General features: G+C 42.0%; 1 protein-coding gene across 2 annotated transcripts in view; it reads right to left on the bottom strand.

Moving 5' to 3' along the window:
* kdm4aa (lysine (K)-specific demethylase 4A, genome duplicate a) overlaps positions 1–26,429 on the bottom strand; it is a 66,961-nt gene that overhangs the window by 10,140 nt on the left and 30,392 nt on the right. The window contains exons 7-17 of one of the 2 annotated variants that reach the window (XM_061978428.1): positions 26,388–26,429; positions 19,092–19,229; positions 18,814–19,013; positions 18,605–18,747; positions 16,315–16,766; positions 8,775–8,868; positions 8,525–8,709; positions 8,259–8,463; positions 8,115–8,191; positions 3,928–3,983; positions 3,754–3,862 (exon numbers count right to left, since the gene is read on the bottom strand). The exon at positions 26,388–26,429 is cut by the window's right edge and continues 62 nt beyond it. In XM_061978428.1, the coding sequence (XP_061834412.1) occupies positions 3,754–3,862; positions 3,928–3,983; positions 8,115–8,191; positions 8,259–8,463; positions 8,525–8,709; positions 8,775–8,868; positions 16,315–16,766; positions 18,605–18,747; positions 18,814–19,013; positions 19,092–19,229; positions 26,388–26,429 (1,701 nt within the window). Of the gene's footprint in view, positions 1–3,753; positions 3,863–3,927; positions 3,984–8,114; positions 8,192–8,258; positions 8,464–8,524; positions 8,710–8,774; positions 8,872–16,314; positions 16,767–18,604; positions 18,748–18,813; positions 19,014–19,091; positions 19,230–26,387 lie in introns of both variants that reach the window. The other variant, XM_061978427.1, reaches the window with a different exon arrangement.

The raw sequence follows: 26,429 nt of genomic DNA, 5'->3' as shown, positions 1-26,429 counted from the left end.
TTTGGACTCAATTGAGGAGAGACATGGCCACTGCACTCTCTCTACAGTCCTGCACCACGCTCTGACGAAGAAGGTTTTCGTCTCCTCTTTCAATTCAGATGTTCAATGTTCACGCACCAACACATGTCTCAGCAGGAATGGGAAGTATGTAAAACAGTCATTGTTTTTCGGTCGCTTTGAAGACCAAGAAGTGGGATTTCTCGGGCTTGGGCTCTTCCTGGATCCAGCTGGGGCAGGTGTTGGAGGACAATGGATAACCCCCTCCCGTCTCCTGACCACAGTTGCTTTACCTACTCAGTGGCCTAGTGGTTAGAGTGTCCGCCCTGAGATCGGTAGGTTGTGAGTTCAAACCCCGGCCGAGTCATACCAAAGACTATAAAAAAAAAATGGGACCCATTACCTCCCTGCTTGGCACTCAGCATCAAGGGTTGGAATTGGGGGTTAAATCACCAAAATGATTCCCGGGCGCGGCCACCGCTGCTGCCCACTGCTCCCCTCACCTCCCAGGGGGTGATCAAGGGTGATGGGTCAAATGCAGAGAATAATCTCGCCACACCTAGTGTGTGTGTGACAATCATTGGTACTTTAACTTTAAAAGGGCAGCGGGTCGTAAATAGCGTTGACTTCAAAGAGAGTTCGTTTAACGCTTCAAAGAGAGTTCCTCTGGAAGTTGAGCAGATCCCGCCATCTGTCCGTGTTGAAATCACAGTGGAGTTTTACGAGCCTTCTTCCTCTTGTTAGGCCTCGAAAGACAGCATTCATAATACGACGTTTCTTTTGTGATAACTTACAAACAATTATTCCAACAAATTCTCTCTTTTGACTTTGCAAATACCGTCGCCAGTCCAAGTCGTGAGATGGCAGTTGACTGTGAGTTTGGCGAGTCACTTCAGTCTCTGCTGAATCTAGTCTTTTGTTGCGCCCTAAAAAGTGTTAATACAGTAAGTATTGTATTTATTACACACCAGCTGTTTGATTGCAACGTGCATCTTAGCTGTAGTTTTCATTGAATTTGGAGGTGTTGAAATCGCCATGTAAAATCGCTAATGCTAATCAGTAGCATGTCAACAGCAAATCCAATGTATGTTAGCATCAAGATGATGCATTTGTAGGAAAGTGGAGCCTTACTTTACTTACACTGGAGCGTTTTGAGTCGATGGCATTGAAAATTGCAACATTAGCTTGAGGTAGCTTGGCTGAGTCCGCTCTCAGTGCTGCTGGAGTGATCGACAAGTGTGAAAGTGCGAAGAGCTGGCTGAGTCGGCAACCGGACGTGACGTGACGACACGCGCATTTCAGGTACCCTTATATTGTGTTGATAGATTTTATGTGAATATACGTCTGGATTTTTTCATCCATCCATTTTTTACCGCTTGTCCCTTACGGGGTCCCGGGGAGTGCTGGATCCTATCCCAGCTGCACACGGGCGGAAGGCGGTGTACACCCTGGACAAGTCGCCACCTCATCATAGGGCCAACACAGATAGACACTAGCGCCAATTTAGTGTTGCCAATCAACCTATCCCCAGGTGCATGTCTTTGGAGGTGGGAGGGGCCTATCCCCAGGTGCATGTCTTTGGAGGTGGGAGGGGCCTATCCACAGGTGCATGTCTTTGGAGGTGGGAGGGGCCTATCCCCAGGTGCATGTCTTTGGAGGTGGGAGGGGCCTATCCCCAGGTGCATGTCTTTGGAGGTGGGAGGGGCCTATCCCCAGGTGCATGCCTTTGGAGGTGGGAGGGGCCCTATCGCCAGGTGCATGTCTTTGGAGGTGGGAGGGGCCTATCGCCAGGTGCATGTCTTTGGAGGTGGGAGGGGCCTATCGCCAGGTGCATGTCTTTGGAGGTGGGAGGGGCCTATCGCCAGGTGCATGTCTTTGGAGGTGGGAGGGGCCTATCCCCAGGTGCATGTCTTTGGAGGTGGGAGGGGCCTATCGCCAGGTGCATGTCTTTGGAGGTGGGAGGGGCCTATCCCCAGGTGCATGTCTTTGGAGGTGGGAGGGGCCTATCGCCAGGTGCATGTCTTTGGAGGTGGGAGGGGCCTATCGCCAGGTGCATGTCTTTGGAGGTGGGAGGGGCCTATCGCCAGGTGCATGTCTTTGGAGGTGGGAGGGGCCTAGCCCCAGGTGCATGTCTTTGGAGGTGGGAGGGGCCTATCCCCAAATGCATGTCTTTGGAGGTGGGAGGGGCCTATCCCCAGGTGCATGTCTTTGGAGGTGGGAGGGACCTATCCCCAGGTGCATGTCTTTGGAGGTGGGAGGGGCCTATCCCCAGGTGCATGTCTTTGGAGGTGGGAGGGGCCTATCGCCAGGTGCATGTCTTTGGAGGTGGGAGGGGCCTATCGCCAGGTGCATGTCTTTGGAGGTGGGAGGGGCCTATCGCCAGGTGCATGTCTTTGGAGGTGGGAGAGGCCTATCCCCAGGTGCATGTCTTTGGAGGTGGGAGGGGCCTATCCCCAGGTGCATGTCTTTGGAGGTGGGAGGGGCCTATCGCCAGGTGCATGTCTTTGGAGGTGGGAGAGGCCTATCCCCAGGTGCATGTCTTTGGAGGTGGGAGGGGCCTATCCCCAGGTGCATGTCTTTGGAGGTGGGAGGGGCCTATCCCCAGGTGCATGTCTTTGGAGGTGGGAGGGGCCTATCCCCAGGTGCATGTCTTTGGAGGTGGGAGGGGCCTATCGCCAGGTGCATGTCTTTGGAGGTGGGAGGGGCCTATCCCCAGGTGCATGTCTTTGGAGGTGGGAGGGGCCTATCCCCATGTGCATGTCTTTGGAGGTGGGAGGGGCCTATCCCCAGGTGCATGTCTTTGGAGGTGGGAGGGGCCTATCGCCAGGTGCATGTCTTTGGAGGTGGGAGGGGCCTATCGCCAGGTGCATGTCTTTGGAGGTGGGAGGGGCCTATCGCCAGGTGCATGTCTTTGGAGGTGGGAGGGGCCTATCGCCAGGTGCATGTCTATGGAGGTGGGAGGGGCCTATCCCCAGGTGCATGTCTTTGGAGGTGGGAGGGGCCTATCCCCATGTGCATGTCTTTGGAGGTGGGAGGGGCCTATCGCCAGGTGCATGTCTTTGGAGGTGGGAGGGGCCTATCCCCAGGTGCATGTCTTTGGAGGTGGGAGGGGCCTATTCCCAGGTGCATGTCTTTGGAGGTGGGAGGAAGCCGGAGTACCCGGAGGGAACCCACGCAGTCACGGTACTCATCCTGGGCAGCACGGTGGTAGAGGGGTTAGTGCGTGTGCCTCACAATACGAAGGTCCTGAGTAAGTCCTGAGTTCAATCCCGGGTTTGGGATCTTTCTGTGTGGAGTTTGCATGTTCTCCCCGTGACTGCGTGGGTTCCCTCCGGGTACTCCGGCTTCCTCCCACCTCCAAAGATATGCACCTGGGGATAGGCCCCTCCCACCTCCAAAGACATGCACCTGGGGATAGGTTGATTGGCAACACTAAATTGGAATCTGTGTTGGCCCTGTGATGAGGTGGCGACTTGTCCAGGGTGTACACCGCCTTCCGCCCGAGTGCAGCTGAGATAGGCTCCAGCACCCCCCCTGACCCCGAAAGGGACAATCGGTAGAAAATGGATGGTACTCATACCTACACATGACGTAGTACGTTGAACAATGCGGACACGTTTGTTACTGAATTCTAATTGTAATTATTTGATACTACTACTTACTTTAGACTACAATATTAAGGAATGACCTATGTCTAGCTTGTGTGATATTGTGTGCTTGGCCGTTGTGCAGCTGCTCGCTCCCGGTAAAGCTCACCAGTTTAAATCTCTGCAGGGGAATCCCACTCAGATCCACAGGAGTCCTCTCTGTGATGTTGACGAAGCGAGCCTCCAGCACGGCCACGGCACACAGCACGTGCACCCACCTGCGACACACGCCGCCGTTACTCAGGTGCGACTGCGACCCTCCCCCCGAAAAGACCAAACCTACTTGTTGTTGTTGGCCTTCTGCAGAGCTCCGCCCCTCAGGCAGCACAAACAGCAGTTCTGCAAACACACGACAACATCATCGCCTTGCAGCTAACCATAGACTGTACATAACGGAAAACCAAGCACAAGTCTTGAGTCCATCTTTTAGGTTGCTCTTTACTGAATGCTGCGTTCAAGACAGTTGGGAAATCGGAAATATTCCACTTCTGATGTCCCACCTCAAAGCATTCTAGACAAAGATCGAAATTCAGGCGGAGCTGGAAGCCACGCCCCCTCCAGCTCCATGCGGACCTGAATGACGTCAAGTGCGCAACACCACGTAAATCGTTGGACCAACCAAAAAGTAACCCCAGTACGCTATAGCCAACATTCACCAGGAGATGGCAACAGACAAACATAGATCACTATTACATTATTCCCCTTTTAGAAATGTATAGAAGTTACTCAAAATAAATAAACAACCCAACCAAAAAATGCAGCAGCTCAATTAAAAAACTGTACTTAACCACATTCTTTTTTTTTTTTTTTTAGTACTGAACTCTTAACCCTAAAAAAATAACATGCTTATTATACAAACAGTATTTGTACACCTTTAACACAGATTTTTATACTGTCTTCAGAGATTCCGTTTTTTTGGTGGTACTCGAAACCTTTCTGGGTACCTGCGAAAGGGTGTTCAGCATGGTTCCAAAAATAGTGACAGAGAATAGAACAAGGATGGACAATTCAACCCTTAACTCAACAATGAGTAGATGAGTGTTATGTGTGTGTATATGTGTAAATAAATGAACACTGAAATTCAAGTATTTATTTTATACATATATATATATATATATATATATATATATATATATATATATATATATATATATATGTATGTGTGGGGAAAAAAATCACAAGACTATTTCATCTCTACAGGCCTGTTTCATGAGGGGGGGTACCCTCAATCATCAGGAGATTTTAATGGGAGCATTCGCATACCATGGTTTATATAGGGCACAGAGTGGGTGGGTACAATACTTTTCTTAGGGTGTTGTCTTTGGGAAAGTGTTTGTCAATCAGATTGAGGAATTTGTGTCCAATGTTAGTTTCCCAAAGACAACACCCTAAGAAAAGTATTCAACAAGAACAACATTAAATTGAGCTACAGCTGCATGAACAATATACGACAAATCATCTCAAACCACAACAAAACAATTGCAAATGAGCCGTCGGCCCCCAGACAGAGCGACTCCAAAACCAACAAAGGCTGTAACTGTCGAAAGAAACCTGATTGCCCTCTCAACGGGGGGTGCTTACAAACATCAGTTGTCTACCAATCTAAGGTAATACGCAAGGACATTAACACATCCGACACATATGTAGGATTAACCGAGGGAGAATTCAAAACCAGATGGAACAATCACAAGGCTTCTTTCAAGAACAAAAACCTGCGAAATACCACAGAACTCAGCAAACACATTTGGGACCTCAAAGACAATAATGTTGAATATTCAATAACATGGCAAATTCTTGCATCCAGCACACCTTACAATAGTGGTAATAAAAGATGCAACCTATGCTTGAAAGAGAAACTGTTTATTATTTACCGTCCAGACCTGTCATCCCTCAACAAGCGCAGCGAAATTGTAACAGCATGCCGCCATAGACGGAAACACCTCCTAGGTAACACATGAGCCAATCACCACGCCCCTAAGCCAGCCTGTACCCACCCACTCTGTGCCCTATATAAACCATGGTATGCGAATGCTCCCATTAAAATCTCCTGATGATTGAGGGTACCCCCCCTCATGAAACAGGCCTGTAGAGATGAAATAGTCTTGTGATTTTTTTCCCACACATACATATATTGCGCTCTACTACGGTATCGAGCACTATTTTTTGGATAACCTTATTAAGACATATATATATATATATATATATATATATATATATATATATATATATATATATATATATATATATATATATATATAATAAAATAAATATATATACAGCTAGAATTCACTGAAAGTCAAGTATTTCTTATATATATGAAATACTTGACTTGGTGAATTCTAGCTGTAAATATACTCCTCCCCTCTTAGCCCCCCCTCCAACCACGCCCCCCCCCGACCACGCCCCCTCCCCCCCACCCACCCCCCACCTCCCGAAATCGGAGGTCTCAAGGTTGGCAAGTATGAGTGCGGAATGTTAAAAAAGTTTCATCAAGTAAAAAAATCTTCAAAAGAGAACAATGGCACTAACCTATTTATTAATAACCGTCTAGTGAAGACTTATGCGCTCTTTAGGTTGAAGTGGAGTGGTAATAAAAATGTTTGGTAACCATTAAGTTAAGCTCATGACTAGGGATAGGTACTGTTCACAAATGAACGATACAGTACCAATTCCTGGTTCCCTAGATATCGATACCGGTACTCAAGTACCGGTATCGATATGTAAACATGTAAACAAACACCTTGGGCCTTAAGAGGTTAAGGATGGCAGTATATGCGGAGGTTTATACAGGTAAAAGCCAGTAAATTAGAATATTTTGAAAAACTTGATTTATTTCAGTAATTGCATTCAAAAGGTGTAACTTGTACATTATATTTATTCATTGCACACAGACTGATGCATTCAAATGTTTATTTCATTTAATTTTGATGATTTGAAGTGGCAACAAATGAAAATCCAAAATTCCGTGTGTCACAAAATTAGAATATTACTTAAGGCTAATACAAAAAAGGGATTTTTAGAAATGTTGGCCAACTGAAAAGTATGAAAATGAAAAATATGAGCATGTACAATACTCAATACTTGGTTGGAGCTCCTTTTGCCTCAATTACTGCGTTAATGCGGCGTGGCATGGAGTCGATGAGTTTCTGGCACTGCTCAGGTGTTATGAGAGCCCAGGTTGCTCTGATAGTGGCCTTCAACTCTTCTGCGTTTTTGGGTCTGGCATTCTGCATCTTCCTTTTCACAATACCCCACAGATTTTCTATGGGGCTAAGGTCAGGGGAGTTGGCGGGCCAATTTAGAACAAAAATACCATGGTCCGTAAACCAGGCACGGGTAGATTTTGCGCTGTGTGCAGGCGCCAAGTCCTGTTGGAACTTGAAATCTCCATCTCCATAGAGCAGGTCAGCAGCAGGAAGCATGAAGTGCTCTAAAACTTGCTGGTAGACGGCTGCGTTGACCCTGGATCTCAGGAAACAGAGTGGACCGACACCAGCAGATGACATGGCACCCCAAACCATCACCCAACCATGCAAATTTTGCATTTCCTTTGGAAATCGAGGTCCCAGAGTCTGGAGGAAGACAGGAGAGGCACAGGATCCACGTTGCCTGAAGTCTAGTGTAAAGTTTCCACCATCAGTGATGGTTTGGGGTGCCATGTCATCTGCTGGTGTCAGTCCACTCTGTTTCCTGAGATCCAGGGTCAACGCAGCCGTCTACCAGCAAGTTTTAGAGCACTTCATGCTTCCTGCTGCTGACCTGCTCTATGGAGATGGAGATTTCAAGTTCCAACAGGACTTGGCGCCTGCACACAGCGCAAAATCTACCCGTGCCTGGTTTACGGACCATGGTATTTCTGTTCTAAATTGGCCCGCCAACTCCCCTGACCTTAGCCCCATAGAAAATCTGTGGGGTATTGTGAAAAGGAAGATGCAGAATGCCAGACCCAAAAACGCAGAAGAGTTGAAGGCCACTATCAGAGCAACCTGGGCTCTCATAACACCTGAGCAGTGCCAGAAACTCATCGACTCCATGCCACGCCGCATTAACGCAGTAATTGATGCAAAAGGAGCTCCAACCAAGTATTGAGTATTGTACATGCTCATATTTTTCATTTTCATACTTTTCAGTTGGCCAACATTTCTAAAAATCCCTTTTTTGTATTAGCCTTAAGTAATATTCTAATTTTGTGACACACGGAATTTTGGATTTTCATTTGTTGCCACTTCAAATCATCAAAATTAAATGAAATAAACATTTGAATGCATCAGTCTGTGTGCAATGAATAAATATAATGTACAAGTTACACCTTTTGAATGCAATTACTGAAATAAATCAAGTTTTTCAAAATATTCTAATTTACTGGCATTTACCTGTATATTAAATCTGAAGAATAGGGTTTAAATGGTATTTTAGTGTGTTTCCGCAGGTGCCGCCATTATTGTGTGATGTCACATCATGTTGCCTGACCTCCACCATGGCGTTGGCTTTGCAGCGGGCACACTTCCACTCCTTGCTGACCCTGGCCGGATCGACGCCGTAACAGCCTGGAAGAAACCAAGAGACGAGACTTAACAGCCCGCCCGTCGCTTTCCGCGTCGCATGTGCTCCTACTGGTGTGGACGCGGACGCTGCACTGCGAGCAGCTGACGAGGAGGCTGGTGCCGTCCTCCTCCAGGCGAGGCGTGAGCGGCGGCTCGCCGCGCTCGGCGTCGTCCTCCGTGGTGGTGGCGAAGCACTTCTCCGGGATCAGCGGCTTGGTCCGCATCCGCCCTCCGCCCGCCATGACGGGAGCGTTGGCGCCGCTGGCACGGCCGGTCTGAACGCGAGAAGACGACGTGAGACCGGCGGACAACTGAGGACGAGGGCGCGGCGTCTACCTGCTGGTACGTGAGGAAGAGCGTGCAGATGGAGCAGTATGGAGGCTTGGAGCCCATCCTCTGGTTGTACTCCTTCTCCTTCTTCATGTTGGGGGGTCTGTTCTGCCACAGGTGGGCCAGAGGTTTGGTCCAGCCTTCGCCTTCCAGACCCCCTTCCTCCACTGGGGACGCCTCCTCTGGAGCCTCTGAGGCACAAAGACACACGCTGACAGGCGCTGAAGGAATCAATGTGAATGTTGCACTGACGGACCTTCGTCACTCAGGCCGTCCTTGATGAGCGGGTGGTGGCCAGGCAATTGACCCAGATCACTCGGCTCACATGCCACTTTCGCCTCTACTGCCCCCTGCTGGACACACACACACACACACACACACACGCGCACACACACACACACACACTAATAAGTATGACCTTTTGTTGCATATTTTCCAAGCTGTATGAAGTTGAATTTTATTCCAACTTTTTTTATTGGCATTTTCAAATAGACAGAAAAAAGTGCAAGTCAAAACAGTACAATTTTAAAGTCAGTGAATGATTCACACCCTTTCCCTTAAAACCCAAACCACCCACCCACCCTCCCACCCCACTCAGGTCCCACTAACGAGGGACAAATGGCACAATTATGTAACAAGTAAGACGACAAAGACAGACACATTCTCACACACACACACACACATACGAGGCCAGAGACAGACAGATATACCGTATTTTCCGCACTATTAGCCGCACCTAAAAACCACAAATTTACTCAAAAGCTGACAGTGCGGCTTTTAACCCGGTGCGCTTTATATATGGATTAATATTACCGGTAAGATTCATTTTCATAAAGTTTCGGTCTCGCAACTACTGTAAACAGCCGCCATCTTTTTTCCCCGTAGAAGAGGAAGTGCTTCTTCTTCTACGCAAGCAACCGCCAAGGTAAGCACCCGCCCCCATAGAACAGGAAGCGCTTCTTCTTCTACTGTAAGCAACCACCCGCCCGCGTAGAAGAAGAAAAAGCGCGCGGATATTACCGTACGTTTCATTTCCTTTGTGTGTTTACATCTGTAAAGACCACAAAATGGCTCCTACTAAGCGACAGGGATCCGGTTCATGAAAAGACGCAATCTCTCCATCCGCACACGGATTACTATTTCACAGCAACTGCCTAAAGACTTTCAAGAAAGGCTGGCTACTTTCCGTGCATATTGCAAAAACAAGATAGCTGAAAAAAAGATCCGGCCAGAGAACATTATCAACACTGACTTTTGATATTCCTGTGAACCGCACTGTGGATACAACGGGAGCACGTACGGTGAATATTCGCACCACAGGGAATGAGAAGTCATCCTTCACTGTGGTTCTAGCTTGCCATGCTAATGGCCAGAAACTTCCACCCATGGTGATATTCAAAAGGAAGACCTTGCCAAAAGAGACCTTTCCAGCCGGCGTCATCATAAAAGCTAACTCGAAGGGATGGATGAAGAAAAGATGAGCGAGTGGTTAAGGTAAGTTTAAGTTTACGCGAAGAGGCCGGGTGGCTTTTTTTACGCAGCTCCGTCCATGTTGATATACGACTCCATGCGCGCCCACATCACGCTGGTTTTTAATATATTATTAAAGTTTGACTGACCTATTTGACTGTTTTTTTGACATTCCTTTAGCGCAGTTAGATGCGGCTTACAACACGGGGCGGCTTATAGGTGGACAAAGTTTTGAAATATGCCGTTCATTGAAGGCGCGGCTTATAACCCAGGGCGCCTTATGGTGCGGAAAATACGGTATATAAAAAATATATATATATATATATAATGATAATAATAATAAAATAAAATAAAAATTAATAATAATAATAATAATAATATATAATAAAATAAAAAATAGAATAAAATAATACTAATAAATAAAAGGGAGATTATTCCTCATCTGCGTCTGGGCATAGGTCAGGAGAGTTGACATACAGCAAAAAAGGGCTCCATGAGCTTTCAAATGCTTGAACCGAGCCCTTTAGCGAAAACCTAAGTTTTTCCAGTTTTAGATTGTAGAGAACCTCTCTAATCCAACGGCCGTGTGATGGGGGGGCGAGCCAGCTTCCAATTAAACAAGATCAATGGCCTGGCCAGCAGGGTCGTAAAAGCAACAGCGCGTTTTAGTGGTACCGGGCACATGTTATCGGGGCATACGCCAAAAATGGCTGATAATGGGTTGGGAGGAAAGTTTTGACCAAATGCTTTTCCAATTGTGTCAAAAATGTCCTCCCAAAAGGAACATAGTTTAGAGCAGGACCAGAACATATGGACGTGATCAGCCGGAGATTGTTTGCATCTATTGCAGGTATTGCTAACAGTGGGGTAGATTTTGGATAGTTTTGAATTAGTGTAGTGAATTTTATGGATTACTTTGCATTGGATGAGACTATGACGGGCACATATTGAGGAGGAGTGAACCAGTTTCAGGGCCGAGTTCCAGTGTTGATCGGATATGTTGGTATTAAGATCGCTCTCCCACGAGGCTCTTATCACTGATAGAGAGTTTGGAGCAACTGAACTTAAGGAGGTATATAACACGGAGATACATTTTTTATGATTAGGGCTCAAAGATAATGTATCTATAAGAGTTTCCGGAGGACGATTTGGAAAGTGTGGGAACTGCTTCTTTACGAAGTCCCGCGCCTGAAAGAAACGAAAAAGGTGGGAGTTCGGCAGATCGTATTTGGAAGAGAGTTCAGTGAAGGATGAGAACACTCCGTCTGCATAGAGGTCTTTCAAAGTGGTGATACCATGATCGTGCCAAGTCATAAATGCGGGGTCAGTACGGGAAGGTTTAAATAATTGGTTTTTAAGTAGCGGGGTCAATATAGATGGGCCCTGAGAACCCAAGTGTTTTCGTAGCTGGTTCCATAGTATGAAGTTGACTCAGTGGCCTAGTGGTTAGAGTGTCCGCCCTGAGATCGGTAGGTTGTGGGTTCAAACCCCGGCCGAGTCATACCAAAGACTATAAAAATGGGACCCATTACCTCCCTGCTTGGCACTCAGCATCAAGGGTTGGAATTGGGGGTTAAATCACCAAAAATGATTCCCGGGCGCGGCCACCGCTGCTGCCCACTGCTGCCCACTGCTCCCCTCACCTCCCAGGGGGTGATCAAGGGTGATGGGTCAAATGCAGAGAATAATTTCGCCACACCTAGTGTGTGTGTGACAATCATTGGTACTTTAACTTTTAACTTTAAGTTGAATTTTGATTGGATAATTATGTGAATGCTCCTAAACATTCACACATATGCTTTTCTACACCAAAATTGTTCTATTTATTCTTCTTCTATCTTCTTCTCCAGATGTTGGAGCGCTCTACCTTCCACATTTTTCATCCGATTCAAACCGTATCAACTTCAAACTGTTCAGCCCATTCGAGAATCGCGGGCTTTCCCTCGACAAAGTCCCAGAATTCCAGGCTTTCCGGGATATTTTCCACCAAAATTTTGTATCCGATTCAAACCGCTCTAACTTCAAGTTCAGGAATCGTGTGCTCTACTTCAACAATTATAAAACAAAATCCCGGATTTCCTAAAATTTCCAGTTTTTAGGGACATTTTCCCCATTCAAAATGAATTATCAATTTTTCAAACTTCCACAATTCCCACATTTTTCAACCGATTCAAACCATTCCACCTTCAACATATTCCACTCATCCTGGACATTCAAACTATCATTTTTCCAAGTTCCAAAAAATTCCAGGAATTCACAGAAATCCCGTTATTCCAAACCCTTTTTTCGGGCGACTACTCCTTCTGCATTTTCAACCCAATTCAACCGTTCCAGCGTCAAAACATTCCTCTTAATCAGGACAAAAAACAAAGTTGTTATTATCCCGTTTTTCCCAAAGATCCAGAAATTCTGTAGTACTATTTCTCAATTAAAAATGTTACTACTTCAACATTTTCCTGAGTGTTTTTAATTTATTTTTTTTAAATCCCTTTTTCACAGAATTTCCATGAAATTTCTATTGAAAAAATGGGAAATTTTTCTAGGTTTCACATATCCCCAATTTTGTATCCGATTCAAACCGTTCCAACTTCTAAATATTCAGCCTGTTCAGGAATCGTGTGCTCTACTTCAACAATTATAAAACAAAATCCCGGATTTCCTAAAATTCCCAGTTTTTAGGGACATTTTCCCCATTCAAAATGAATGATCCATTTTTCAAACTTCCACAATTCCCACATTTTTCAACCGATTCAAACCATTCCACCTTCAACATATTCCACTCATCCTGGACATTCAAACTATCATTTTTCCAAGTTCCAGAAAATTCCAGGAATTCACAGAAATCCCGTTATTTCAAACCCTTTTTTCTGGCGACTACTCCTACATTTTCAACCCAATTCAACCGTTCCACCGTCAAAACATTCCTCTTAATCAGGACAAAAAACAAAGTTGATATTTGAACTGGAAAATTTCCAGTTTTTCCCAGGAATTCCGTAGTACTATTTCTCAATTAAAAATGTTACTACTTCAACATTTCCCGACCGTTTTGAAAAATTCCAACGCCAACCTTTTTTTCTTTTTTTTTTAAATCCCTATTTTCATAGAATTTCCATGAAATTCCCATTGGAAATAATGGGACATTTTTCTAAGTTCCACAAATCCCCAATTTTTTATCCGATTCAAACCGTTCCAACTTCAAAATATTCAGCCTGTTCAGGAATCGTGTGCTCTACTTCAACAATTATAAAACAAAATCCCGGATTTGCTAAAATTCCCAGTTTTTAGGGACATTTTCCCCATTCAAAATGAATGATCCATTTTTCAAACTTCCACAATTCCCACATTTTTCAACCGATTCAAACCATTCCACCTTCAACATATTCCACTCATCCTGGACATTCAAACTATCATTTTTCCAAGTTCCAAAAAATTCCAGGAATTCACAGAAATCCCGTTATTTCAAACCCTTTTTTCTGGCGACTACTCCTACATTTTCAACCCAATTCAACCGTTCCACCATCAAAACATTCCTCTTAATCAGGATAAAAAACAAAGTTGTTATTATCCCGTTTTTCCCGAAAATCCAGAAATTCTGTAGTACTATTTCTCAATTAAAAATGTTACTACTTCAACATTTTCCCCAGCGTTTTGAATTTTTTATTTTATTTTTTTTTAAGTCCCTTTTTCACAGAATTTCCATGAAATTTCTATTGAAAAGAATGGGACATTTTTCTAAGTTCCACAAATCCCCAATTTTTTATCCGATTCAAACCGTTCCAACTTCAAAATATTCAGCCTGTTCAGGAATCATGTGCTCTCTTTCAACAATTATAAAACAAAACCCTGGATTTCCTAAAATTTCCAGTTTTTAGGGACATTTTCCCCATTCAAAATGAATTATCAATTTTTCAAACTTCCACAATTCCCACATTTTTCAACCGATTCAAACCATTCCACCTTCAACATATTCCACTCATCCTGGACATTCAAACTATCATTTTTCCAAGTTCCAAAAAATTCCAGGAATTCACAGAACTCCCGTTATTTCAAACCCTTTTTTCTGGCAACTACTCCTTCTGCATTTTCAACCCACTTCAAGCGCTCCACCGTCAAAACATTCCTCTTAAATCAGGACAAAAAACAAAGTTGATAATTGAACTGGAAAATTTCCAGTTTTTCCCAAAAATCCAGGAATTCCGTAGTACTATTTCTCAATTAAAAATGTTACTACTTCAACATTTCCCGACCGTATTGAAAAATTCCAACGCCAACCTTTTTTTTTTTTTTAATTCCTTTTTTCACAGAATTTCTATGAAATTCCCATTGAAAAAGAATGGAAGAATGGGACATTTTTCTAAGTTCCATAAATCCCCAATTTTGTATCCGATTCAAACCGTTCCAACTTCAAAATATTCAGCCTGTTCAGGAATCATGTGCTCTCTTTCAACAATTATAAAACAAAATCCCGGATTTCCTAAAATTCCCAGTTTTTAGGGACATTTTCCCCATTCAAAATGAATTATCCATTTTTCAAACTTCCACAATTCCCACATTTTTCAACCGATTCAAACCATTCCACCTTCAATTCATCCTGGACATTCAAACTACCATTTTTCCACGTTTAACAAATTTCCAGGAATTCCCGTTTTTTCCTAACCTTATTTCCAACCTTTTTTAGTCAATGACTCTTTTTACATTTTTCAAGCCATTTCAAACATTCCAGTGTCGAAACATTCCTCTTAGTCAGGACAAAAAACCAAGCTGGTTTAAAAAGAACTTGAAAAATTCCTGGTTTTCCCAAAATTCAGTAATACCATTTCTCAATTAAAAAAACTGTTACTACTTCAACATTTCTTGACCGATTTAAACAATTCCAACACCAACCAATTCACTCATTCAGGACATTCATGGTCCTAATCATTTTTTTAAAAACCCCGCTTTTCCCAAAATTCCCAAATTTCCAGGAAGTTCCCATTGAAATGAATGGGACATTTTTCCAAGTTGCACAATTTCTACATTTTTCAACCTATTCAAACCATTCCAACATCAACATATTCCACTCATCCTGGACATTCAAACTATCATTTTTCCAAGTTCCAAAAAATTCCAGGAATTCACAGAAATCCCGTTATTCCAAACCCTTTTTTCGGGCGACTACTCCTTCCACATTTTCAACCCACTTCAAGCGTTCCACTGTCAAAACATTCCTCTTAATCAGGACAAAAAACAAAGTTGATATTTGAACTGGAAAATTTCCAGTTTTTCCCAAAAATCCAGGAATTCCGTAGTACTATTTCTCAATTAAAAATGTTACTACTTCAACATTTACCGACCGTTTTGAAAAATTCCAACGCCAACCTTTTTTTTAAATCCCTTTTTTCACAGAATTTCTATGAAATTCCCATTGAAAAGAATGGGACATTTTTCTAAGTTCCACAAATCCCCAATTTTTTATCCGATTCAAACCGTTCCAACTTCAAAATATTCAGCCTGTTCAGGAATCATGTGCTGTCTTTCAACAATTATAAAACAAAATCCTGGATTTCCTAAAATTCCCAGTTTTTAATGGACATTTTCCCCATTCAAAATGAATTATCCATTTTTCAAACTTCCACAATTCCCACATTTTTCAACCGATTCAAACCATTCCACCTTCAACACATTAAATCCATCCTGGACATTCAAACTACCATTTTTCCACGTTCAACAAATTTCCAGGAATTCCCGTTTTTTCCTAACCTCATTTCCAACCTTTTTTAGTCAATGACTCTTTTTACATTTTTCAAGCCATTTCAAACATTCCAGTGTCGAAACATTCCTCTTAGTCAGGACAAAAAACCAAGTTGGTTTAAAAAGAACTTGAAAAATTCCAGGTTTTCCCAAAATTCAGTAATACCATTTCTCAATTAAAAAAACTGTTACTACTTCAACATTTCTTGACCGATTTAAACAATTCCAACACCAACCAATTCACTCATTCATGCTCCTAATCATTTTTTTAAAAACCCCGCTTTTCCCAAAATTCCCAAATTTCCAGGAAGTTCCCATTGAAATGAATGGGACATTTTTCCAAGTTGCACAATTTCTACATTTTTCAACCTATTCAAAGCATTCCAACATCAACACATTCCACTCATCCAACTAACTCTTTCCCAAGTTCCAAACCAAATTCCGTTTTTCCTGGAAATGTAATCACTTCAACTTCAGCATTGGAGCATCTAGTTTCTGATGTACTTGTGTAATGAGAGAGGGCGTGGCCTAAAGACATCGGCACCCTTTCTCAGGCTGATAAAAAAAATGGAAATGTATGCAAACATTTTACTCACTTTGCTGACGTCTTTCTCCGTCTCAACCATTTTTTCACCTTCGTCCTTCGCCTCCTCTTCCTCTTCTACTTTGGGCGGGGCCTCGTCCTCGGCGTAGTCTCCTTTGGCGTAACTGTGCACGTGCAGCACGTCGGCGGGGCTCAGCGTCCTCTGGAAGACTTTGTGCACCAGGCCGCCCGTGCCCACCTCGGCCTCCTCGTCGCTGACAATGGCCTGCGCCGAGCACGGCGCCTCCACCTGGCTTTCCGCCGAGCGCAGCGCCTTCACCTGGCCTTCCGCAGAGCGCAGCGCCTTCACCTGGCCTTCCGCGGTATCGGGGCTTAGGGTGTCTGCAGGAGGAGCGTCGTGCTCGTTTGTTGTTGGACTTTCTTGCCTGGGAGGTGTTTGCTTGATGCTGGACTGGTCTTTTTGCTCTTCCTCCTGAGGCGATGACTCCACTTTGATTGCCAGGTCTGAGTAATAAGTAAAGTTAATATAGATTATTTCATGCTACCAACATGTAACAGGTTAAAATGTACTTCGGCTTAACCAGGCTTTTTACTGAACATTTTAAACTCTTACAAAGATCTTAATTTTTTATACATTTCTACTATTATTTTTACTATTTTATGTTCCTATCTATTTATTATTTTATTTATATATATATATATATATATATATATATATATATATATATATATATATATATATTAGGGCTGCAACTAACAATTTGATAATCGATTAATCTGTCGATTATTACTTCGATTAATTGATTAATAATCGGATAAAAGAGACGAACTACATTTCTATCCTTTCCAGTATTTTATTGAAAAGAAGACAGCATACTGGCACCATACTTATTTTGACTATTGTTTCTCAGCTGTTTGTACATGTTCCAGTTTATAAAAAAAAAATAATAATAATAAAAAATATATATATATAATAAATTGCCTCTGCGCATGCGCATAGCATAGATCCAACGAATCGATGACTAAATTAATCGGCAACTATTTTTATAATCGATTTTAATCGATTAGTTGTTGCAGCCCTAATATATATATATATATATATATATATATATATATATATATATATATATATTAGAGATGCGCGGATAGGCAATTATTTCATCCGCAACCGCATCACAAAAGTCGTCAACCATCCGCCATCCACCCAAACTAACATTTAATCAAAACCGCACCCGCCCGCCATCTGCCACCCGCCCGTTGTTATATATCTAATATAGACGATGCAAGGCATTAGTGAGGTTATAAAGCTTTTGCCTGTTAAAGAAAGGAGACTGATCCAATGCAGCAGAGACATTCAATGCGTGCCACGCTGTCACGGCCCAGACGCACACCAGTGCGCAATCATCTGGGAGCCGCGCTGAGCGCACCTCCAAGCGCGCTCGCGCCACTCAAACTGCTGCAGGCAGCTGCGTTCACACATGTATCTGTAAGCCTTGTTTTAACATTCTGTGGAACTCTTCTGGGATCACGGCGGACGAAACTGCTCATGCTCAGGGTGTTTGTGGAGGTTCGGGGTTTTGCACAAATGTGATGCACCATGTTAGATGTCCCGGTTTTGTGACTGTCGTAGACATAAACAGCGTCGCAGCTCTTGCAAATCACGTAGCCAGCATTACTATCATCCTGATTTACAACCTCATAAAAACGAGTCCACGCTGAACTTTTCTGGCCTTTTTTTCCCCTGGTCTTTAGTATTCCCTTTTTTAGTTTGTCGCGTACCACGTTTGCTGCCGGCGTTGCCATCTCTTTTTTTTTTCTTCTTCTGTTGTGGCATATGCTGCAGGTGCCTGCTCGTTTTTCGTATGTGGGTAACAACATTTAACTATGTATATATATTTCCCAATTGGTTTAACTGCCACCCGCCTGAATCTATTTAAAATCTAATTTTTTAAAATTTCAACCGCCCGACCCGACCCGCGGATAAAATCTAATTTTTTTTTATTTCAACTGCCCGACCCGCGGATAATCCACGGACTCCGCGGTTGTGTCCGCAAACCGCGCATCTCTAATATATATATATATATATATATATATATATATATATATATATATATATATATATACATATATACATATACACATATACACACACACACACACACTAAAATATGTATCTTTTTTCATATTACATTAATTTTTAGTTTCGATTTTTTTTACAGTTGTATGACACCTAAAAACATTCCCATGGTCAGTTTCACCCTTGAATGGATTTTTTTTTTTAAGAACATTATGAAACAAATCAAACACATAAGTGCATGTTGACGTGAATAAATGTGTAGTACCATGTGTGTCTGTTGTGACTTGAGCAGGAGACTCCATTGTGGTCAGCTTGACCTTCTTTGGCTCCGCCTCTTCTTCACCCGGGTCAGCTTTGAGGTCCTCAGAGGCTTCCAGTGGACGCTTGGTCCCCTTCTGAAGTTTTGGACTGACAAAGATGCGTCGGTGAGGACTCTTTCTCCGCCTGTCAACAACCACGTGCGTGCAGTGTTACCTGCTGTTCTCGTGGGCGGGAGGGCTCTCTTTCTGGGACACGCTCTGGTCTTTGAGGAACTCGGCGGCCTCGGGCGTGGGTTTGGAGTGGTCGATGGGAGCGTTGTCTTTTCCCGCCTTCCACAGCTTGTAGCGCTCTGGCTGGAATTTGCGCACAAAGTCGTCCATGGAGATCTTCACCATGTCCTGGCGGCACGAGCACTGAGCCAGAGAGTTGGAGACGTCAAGAGGACAAAGACGAAAGCCGCGTGGGACGGTCTGGCAAACGACGTGCTGCACCTGCGTGGCTTGCTTGCCGTAGTCGATCCATCGCTGCGTGGCAAAGTTGGTGGACTCGGCACAGTTGAAGCCGTGGTTAAATCCCGCGTGGTAACCGAACGGGAAGGTCACGATGAACTGGCCCGCCTCCTGCGTGACCTGTGGGGATTATCAAACAAACAGTGGAACCTCCATTTACCAACTTTTCGATTTACATGGAGTCAAATATGCGAACCATGTTTGTATGCAGAGGTGGGTAGTAACGTGCTACATTTACTCCGTTACATCTACTTGAGTAACTTTTGGGATAAATTGTACTTCTAAGAGTAGTTTTAATGCAACATACTTTTACTTGAGTATATTTATAGAGAAGAAACGCTACTTTTACTCCGCTACTTTTATCTACATTCAGCTCGCTACTCGCTACTAATTTTTATCGATCTGTTAATGCACGCTTTGTTTGTTTTGGTCTGTCAGACAGACCTTCATAGTGCCTGCGTTTCACCAAATACAGTCACTGGTGACGTTCACTCCGTTCCACCAATCAGATGCAGTCACTGGTGACGTTGGACCAATCAAACAGAGCCAGGCGGTCACATGACCTGACTTAAACAAGTTGAAAAACTTATTGGGGTGTTACCATTTAGTGGTCAATTGTACGGAATATGTACTGTACTGTGCAATTTACTAATAAAAGTTTCAATCAATCAATCAAAAGTGTGAAGGAAAAAAGACCCTTTTTTATTTCAACCGTACATCCCGTCAAAAGCCTAAAGACTGACTGCACAGTTCTTGTCTTCACAATAAAAGTGCCGCTCCATCGCGCCTGCGCTTTCAAAACAAGAGTCTCCGAAAGCCAGCGCAAACAAGCTAGCAAGCTACGGAGTTTGCCGCCAATGTATTTCTTGTAAAGTGTATAAAAACGAATATGGAAGCTGGACAAATAAGATGCCAAAAACCAACCACTTTCATGTGGTATTAGACAGAAAGGAGGAACTTTTTTTCTCCTCCATTTGAAAACGTGGACGTTATCATCACTACTGTCTGATTACAATCAATGCAAGTCATCAGAATCAGGTAATACACCAACTTATATTCTTGTCTTCATGAAAGAAAGGAATCTATGTGTTAAACATGCATGTATATTCATTAAAACACCTTTAACATGTAAACAAAAACGGCAAAATAAAAAAATATAAATTATATACTGTGTATATATATATATATATATATATATATGTATATATATATATATATATATATAAATGTGTGTATATATATATATGTGTGTATGTATATATATATATATATGATATGTGTGTGTATGTTACTCATCAGTTACTCAGTACTTGAGTAGTTTTTTCACAACATACTTTTTACTTTTACTCAAGTAAATATTTGGGTGACTACTCCTTACTTTTACTTGAGTAATAAATCTCTAAAGTAACAGTACTCTTACTTGAGTACAATTTCTGGCTACTCTACCCACCTCTGTTTGTATGTACAAACGCTTCAGTCATTGAGTGTCCCGCCTGCAGGCAAAAAGCAGGGCGCAACATTTCTGGTACTTTTGTACTTGCTGCCCAGGACACAACAGTCACATCTCAGCTGCTCAGTGTGTGGGCCTTTTCTACGTTTTGTCCATTTTGCTAACTCAATATGAGCCCCAAGAGACAACAAACCAGCGTAGAAAGAAGGAGGGAATCGCTGTGGAGTAAAAAAAAAAAACAACTATTTGCGAGGAGTACATTAATGGCGCTCACGTCACATGTATGGAAGAATTGCCCAAGCAGGCTTTGTACAGCAGCAAGTTCTATTTGGGATGAAAACGGACTTTTCTGGAATAAGATGCCAAAGCAGACTTATTTCACAGCAGAGAAGAAGAGCTACCGTATTTTCCGCACTATAAGGCGCACCTAAAAACCACAAATTTTCTCAAAAGCTGACAGTGCGCCTTATAACCCGGTGCGCTTTATATATGGATAAATATTAAGATTCATTTTCATAAAGTTTCGGTCTCGTAACTACGGTAAACAGCCGCCATCTTTTTTCCCGATAGAACAGGAAGCGCTTCTTCTTCTACGCAAGCAACCGCCAAGGTAAGCACCCGCCCCCATAGAACAGGAAGCGCTTCTTCTTCTACTGTAAGCAACCACCCGCCCGCGTAGAAGAAGAAAAAGCGCGCGGATATTACCGTACGTTTCATTTCCTTTGTGTGTTTACATCTGTAAAGACCACAAAATGGCTCCTACTAAACGATAGGGATCCGGTTCATGAAAAGACGCAATCTCTCCATCCGCACACGGATTACTATTTCACAGCAACTGATATTCCTGTGAACCGCACTGTGGATACAACGGGAGCACGTACGGTGAATATTCGCACCACAGGGAATGAGAAGTCATCCTTCACTGTGGTTCTAGCTTGCCATGCTAATGGCCAGAAACTTCCACCCATGGTGATATTCAAAAGGAAGACCTTGCCAAAAGAGACCTTTCCAGCCGGCGTCATCATAAAAGCTAACTCGAAGGGATGGATGAAGAAAAGATGAGCGAGTGGTTAAGGTAAGTTTAAGTTTACGCGAAGAGGCCAGGTGGCTTTTTTCACGCAGCTCTGTCCATGTTGATATACGACTCCATGCGCGCCCACATCACGCTGGTTTTAATATATTATTAAAGTTTGACTGACCTATCTGACTGTTTTTTTGACATTCCTTTAGCGCAGTTAGATGCGGCTTACAACACGGGGCGGCTTATAAGTGGACAAAGTTTTGAAATATGCCGTTCATTGAAGGCGCGGCTTATAACCCAGGGCGCCTTATGGTGCGGAAAATACGGTACTTTCGTTCAGTGGCGCCTCTTCCAAAGCACACACAATCAAACATGGCCTCTGACCCCCACTCCCTCACTGCTGTCTCCTTTCTAGTCAGCTCCTCCTTCGCAGATGTTAATGTAAGGGGATTTCACTTTTTAAATGTGTATTATGGTAGCAAAAGTTAAGTATTTGTGTGATTTCAGATAGTTTGTGAGGGCACCAAAGCGATTTGTGTGTGTGTACACACGTGTTGGCAGAGCAGCGCATATCCTCCTAGGACCTGGCGTGTGGACATCACATTTTCAGTTGTGTAGATCACAGTACAACATTTTTCCCTACAATACCCAGGTTTCCACTGTTGGCATTATACTGCCAATTAATCACTAACTAGATTCAAAATGGCCAATTAATCTCATGTTAGATTCAAGATGGCCAATTAATCACATGTTAGATTCTAGATGGCCAATTAATCACATATTAGATTCAAGTTTTTTCTTGTTTTTATACTCATTGGGTTCCAAAGAGTCAATATAAATCAAAAATGCATGCTATTCAAGAGTTTGGGTCTTAGGAGGTTATTGTTGTTGTTTTGGCTTTGATAATTGTTAGAATAATTATTCAGAAATTATTGTTTATTATTATTCTTCGGTCAATCGTCAACAAAATAAACAAACAGTTGTACATTCATAGATTGAAAATGAAAATGTTGCAGACCGAAAGGGTTTAGGCTGAAGTTGAACACTTATAGCGCCTAACCCTATAAACAATGTCAAGTACAAGATGAACTTCCGAAAATTATGAAATGTCTTTTGTACAACATATTATAAATACACATTATACACAATATGAACACTGTTCAATTATATACACAGTAAAGGCATGTGAAATATCCTTATACGCGTATTAAACCTTTGTACCAATTTATATACTATATACAAACAATTATACTTCCATTATTATTTATATCCCACATTTAGTATTTTAATTAACATTGATCATAGTATTAACTACTGTGTTGATTCAAGAGTGATATATTTTTCCAAGACATTGGTCTTAAAGTGTTTTTTAAATGTGTGAATGGACCTGGAACATTTGAAGGAATCATCCAAGCTGTTCCACAGTTGAACCCCCCTGACAGAAACACATCTACTTTTTAAGCTTGTTCTTATCTTAGCTTTCTGGAAGACAGCTGAACCTCTGAGGTCATAGGGATTCTCTCTGGGTTTGAACCTCTCCTGTAGACACCGAGGCAGCATGTGGTTATGAGCTTTGTACGTCACAATAGCAGTGTTGAGGTCAACAAGATCATGCCGTTTTAATGTTTTTAATTTAATAAACAGAGCATTGGTATGGTCATGATAATCTGCATAATTTACAATTCTAATCGCTTTCTTTTGAAGTAAGAATATAGAGTTGATGTTTGTTTTGTAATTGTTACCCCAGATTTCAACACAATAATTAAGATAAGGGAGTACGAAGGAATTATATAACATATTAAGAGCCTTTTGATTTACGGAGTTTTTGATTTTATGTAACATAGCAATATTTTTTGTCATCTTTGTCTTAAGTATATTTATGTACAGTTTCCAATTTAATTTATCATCTATATAGATTCCCAAAAATGTTGTTGAATACACCCTTTCTATCTCCATATCATCAATTCTTATATGACACTGTATGTTATTTTTCCTATTTCCAAAAATTATATATTTTGTTTTATTTAGGTTGATTGACAGTTTATTGGCATCAAACCATTGCTTTAGTATGTGGAGTTCACTCTCTACAGTCTCTAAGAGTTGGCCAAGGTCTTGCCCAGAACAGTACAGACTTGTATCGTCAGCAAAGAGAATACAATTGAGTTTTTTAAAGATTTTGCAGATATCATTAATATACAATAAAAACAATTTTGGTCCCAGTACAGAACCTTGGGGCACTCCATGTGTTATAATCTTTTTATCTGAATCTACATTGTTCATATGCACATACTGTTCTCTACCACCAAGATAACTTTTCAACCAATCATGAGCAAGACCTCTAAAACCATACCTCTGCATTTTGTTTCAAAGTAATGTGTGATGGATGGTGTCAAAGGCCTTGCTCAGGTCAATAAAAACGCCAACAACAAACTCCCTCTTATCAATTGCAGTGGTTACCTCCTCAACTAGTTCCATCACTGCCATGGAAGTGGACCTGTTTGCTCGAAAACCGTATTGGTGTTCACTTAAATTATCACACAACTCTTATGCTTAAAGGCCGTTGCTATAGTTATTATCAATTGTGCTGAAGTTGTACTTTTCTATTCTGTGCAAAGGGACAACTTGCGATCCAAAGATTGCGAGTCGTCTCGTATCAGTGTTTGTGTCCAGACCCGCATCGAGTACCGTGACGCAGACAAAGCAGAGACAGGGCGATATCACCAGTGTCAGCACATTTGCATTTCTGAATAATCATATATTGTGTCTAACTGGGGCTGCTGAAATGACCCCCCCCTTCCTTCAGCAGCAGCCTCAGTGATGTAACCGGGGACCTCCCAAATAAATAGAGGAGCACGTGGGAACTGGATCTTAGAGCAGGGGTGCTCACACTTTTTCTGCAGGCGAGCTACTTTTCAATTGATCAAGTCGTGGGGATCTACCTCATTCATATATATCATTTATATTTACTTATTTATGAAATATATGTTTTTGTTAACAAGTTAAAGGTGTTTAAAGATAATGCAAGCATGTTTAACACATATAGTTAATATTGTTAAAAAATGAAAGGTGTTTAATGATAATGCAAGCATGTTTAACACATAGTTAATATTGTTAATACATTAAAGGTGTTTAATGATAATACAAGCATGTTTAATACATATAGTTAATATTGTTAACAACTTAAAGGTGGTTAAAGATAAAACAAGCATGTTTAACACATATAGTTAATATTGTTAACAACTTAAAGGTGGTTAAAGATAATACAAGCATGTTTAACACATATAGTTAATATTGTTAACAAGTTAAAGATGGTTAAAGATAATTCAAGCATGTTTAACACATATAGTTAATATTGTTAATACATTAAAGGTGTTTAATGATAATACAAGTATGTTTAATACATATAGTTTATATTGTTAACAAGTTAAAGGTGTTTAAAGATAATGCAAGCATGTTTAACACATATAGTTAATATTGTTAACAACTTAAAGGTGGTTAAAGATAATACAAGCATGTTTAACACATATAGTTAATATTGTTAACAAGTTAAAGGTGGTTAAAAATAATACAAGCATGTTTAACACAAATAGTTAATATTGTTAACAACTTAAAGGTGGTTAAAGATAATACAAGCATGTTTAACACATATAGTTAATATTGTTAACAACTTAAAGGTGGTTAAAGATAATACAAGCATGTTTAACACATATAGTTAATATTGTTAACAAGTCAAAGGTGGTTAAAGATAATACAAGCATGTTTAACACATATAGATTCCTTTCTTTCATGAAGACAAGAATATAAGTTGGTGTATTACCTGATTGTGATGACTTGCATTGATTGGAATCAGACAGTGGTGATGATAACGTCCGCATTTTCGAATGGAGGAGAAAAAAAGTCCTCCTTTCTGTCCAATACCACATGAAAGTGGTCGGTTTTTGGCATCTTATTTGTCCAGCTTCCGTACTCCTTTGTATACACTTTACAAGAAATACATTGTCGGCAAACTCCGTAGCTTGCTAGCTTGTGCACGCCGGCTTTCTGAGACTCTTATTTTGGTAGCGCAGGCAGGATGAAGCAGAGCTTTTATTGTGCAACTGTGCAAGTCGGTCTTTGGAGTTTTGACGACAGGTACGGCGCCAGAGTCTGTTGAAATAAAGTGTTTCTCGCCTTCCAGTCGGTAATTTTAATGATCTGGCAGCAGCCAGCGTCATCTCAGAAGACCCTCGGGTGCCGTGAATGTCAATCAAGTGACGAAAGTGACGATTTATGATCGCTAATTTTTAGGACTATTTTTTTTAATGCCTGGCTGGTGATCGACTGACACACCCTCCGAGATCGACCGGTAGATCGCGATCGACGTAATGAGCACCCCTGCCTTAGAGCGTATGTTCGGTTCTAACACTAAGAGTACAGCCCAAAACGTCTCTCCTCATTCAGCAAAATGTAACTCTGTCTCTGCATGATTCCTTGCTTCTTGTCTGTTTAATAAATGTCATCAGTGTTTGAACCCGACACAATTTGATCCATCACCTTCTTGTTAGGTTTGTTTGATATACAGTACTGTATAGCACGTTATATTGTGTTCAAAATGTACAAACCTTCACTAAAATATGGACCTTTGTCGAGGATGGAACTATATAAATCATATTTACATTGTATCTTACGGAGGAATTTGCTTCACTATACACACTTTTCAATGTAATTAAGTTTGCAAAATGGAGATTCCACTGTATTGGTTTGATCACGCGGCACATTACAACCTCACCATTCATTAGGGGTCACTGGTGGCTCTGCACTGCCTCACCTTTTCAAACGGGATCCCGTACTTCTTGAGGATGGACGGCGA

Source organism: Nerophis lumbriciformis, linkage group LG18, assembly GCF_033978685.3.
Source record: "Nerophis lumbriciformis linkage group LG18, RoL_Nlum_v2.1, whole genome shotgun sequence".
NCBI classification, from domain to species: Eukaryota; Metazoa; Chordata; class Actinopteri; order Syngnathiformes; family Syngnathidae; genus Nerophis; species Nerophis lumbriciformis.
The sequence above is the reverse complement of the archived record's forward strand: the minus strand, read 5'-3'. Positions and strand labels throughout refer to the sequence as shown.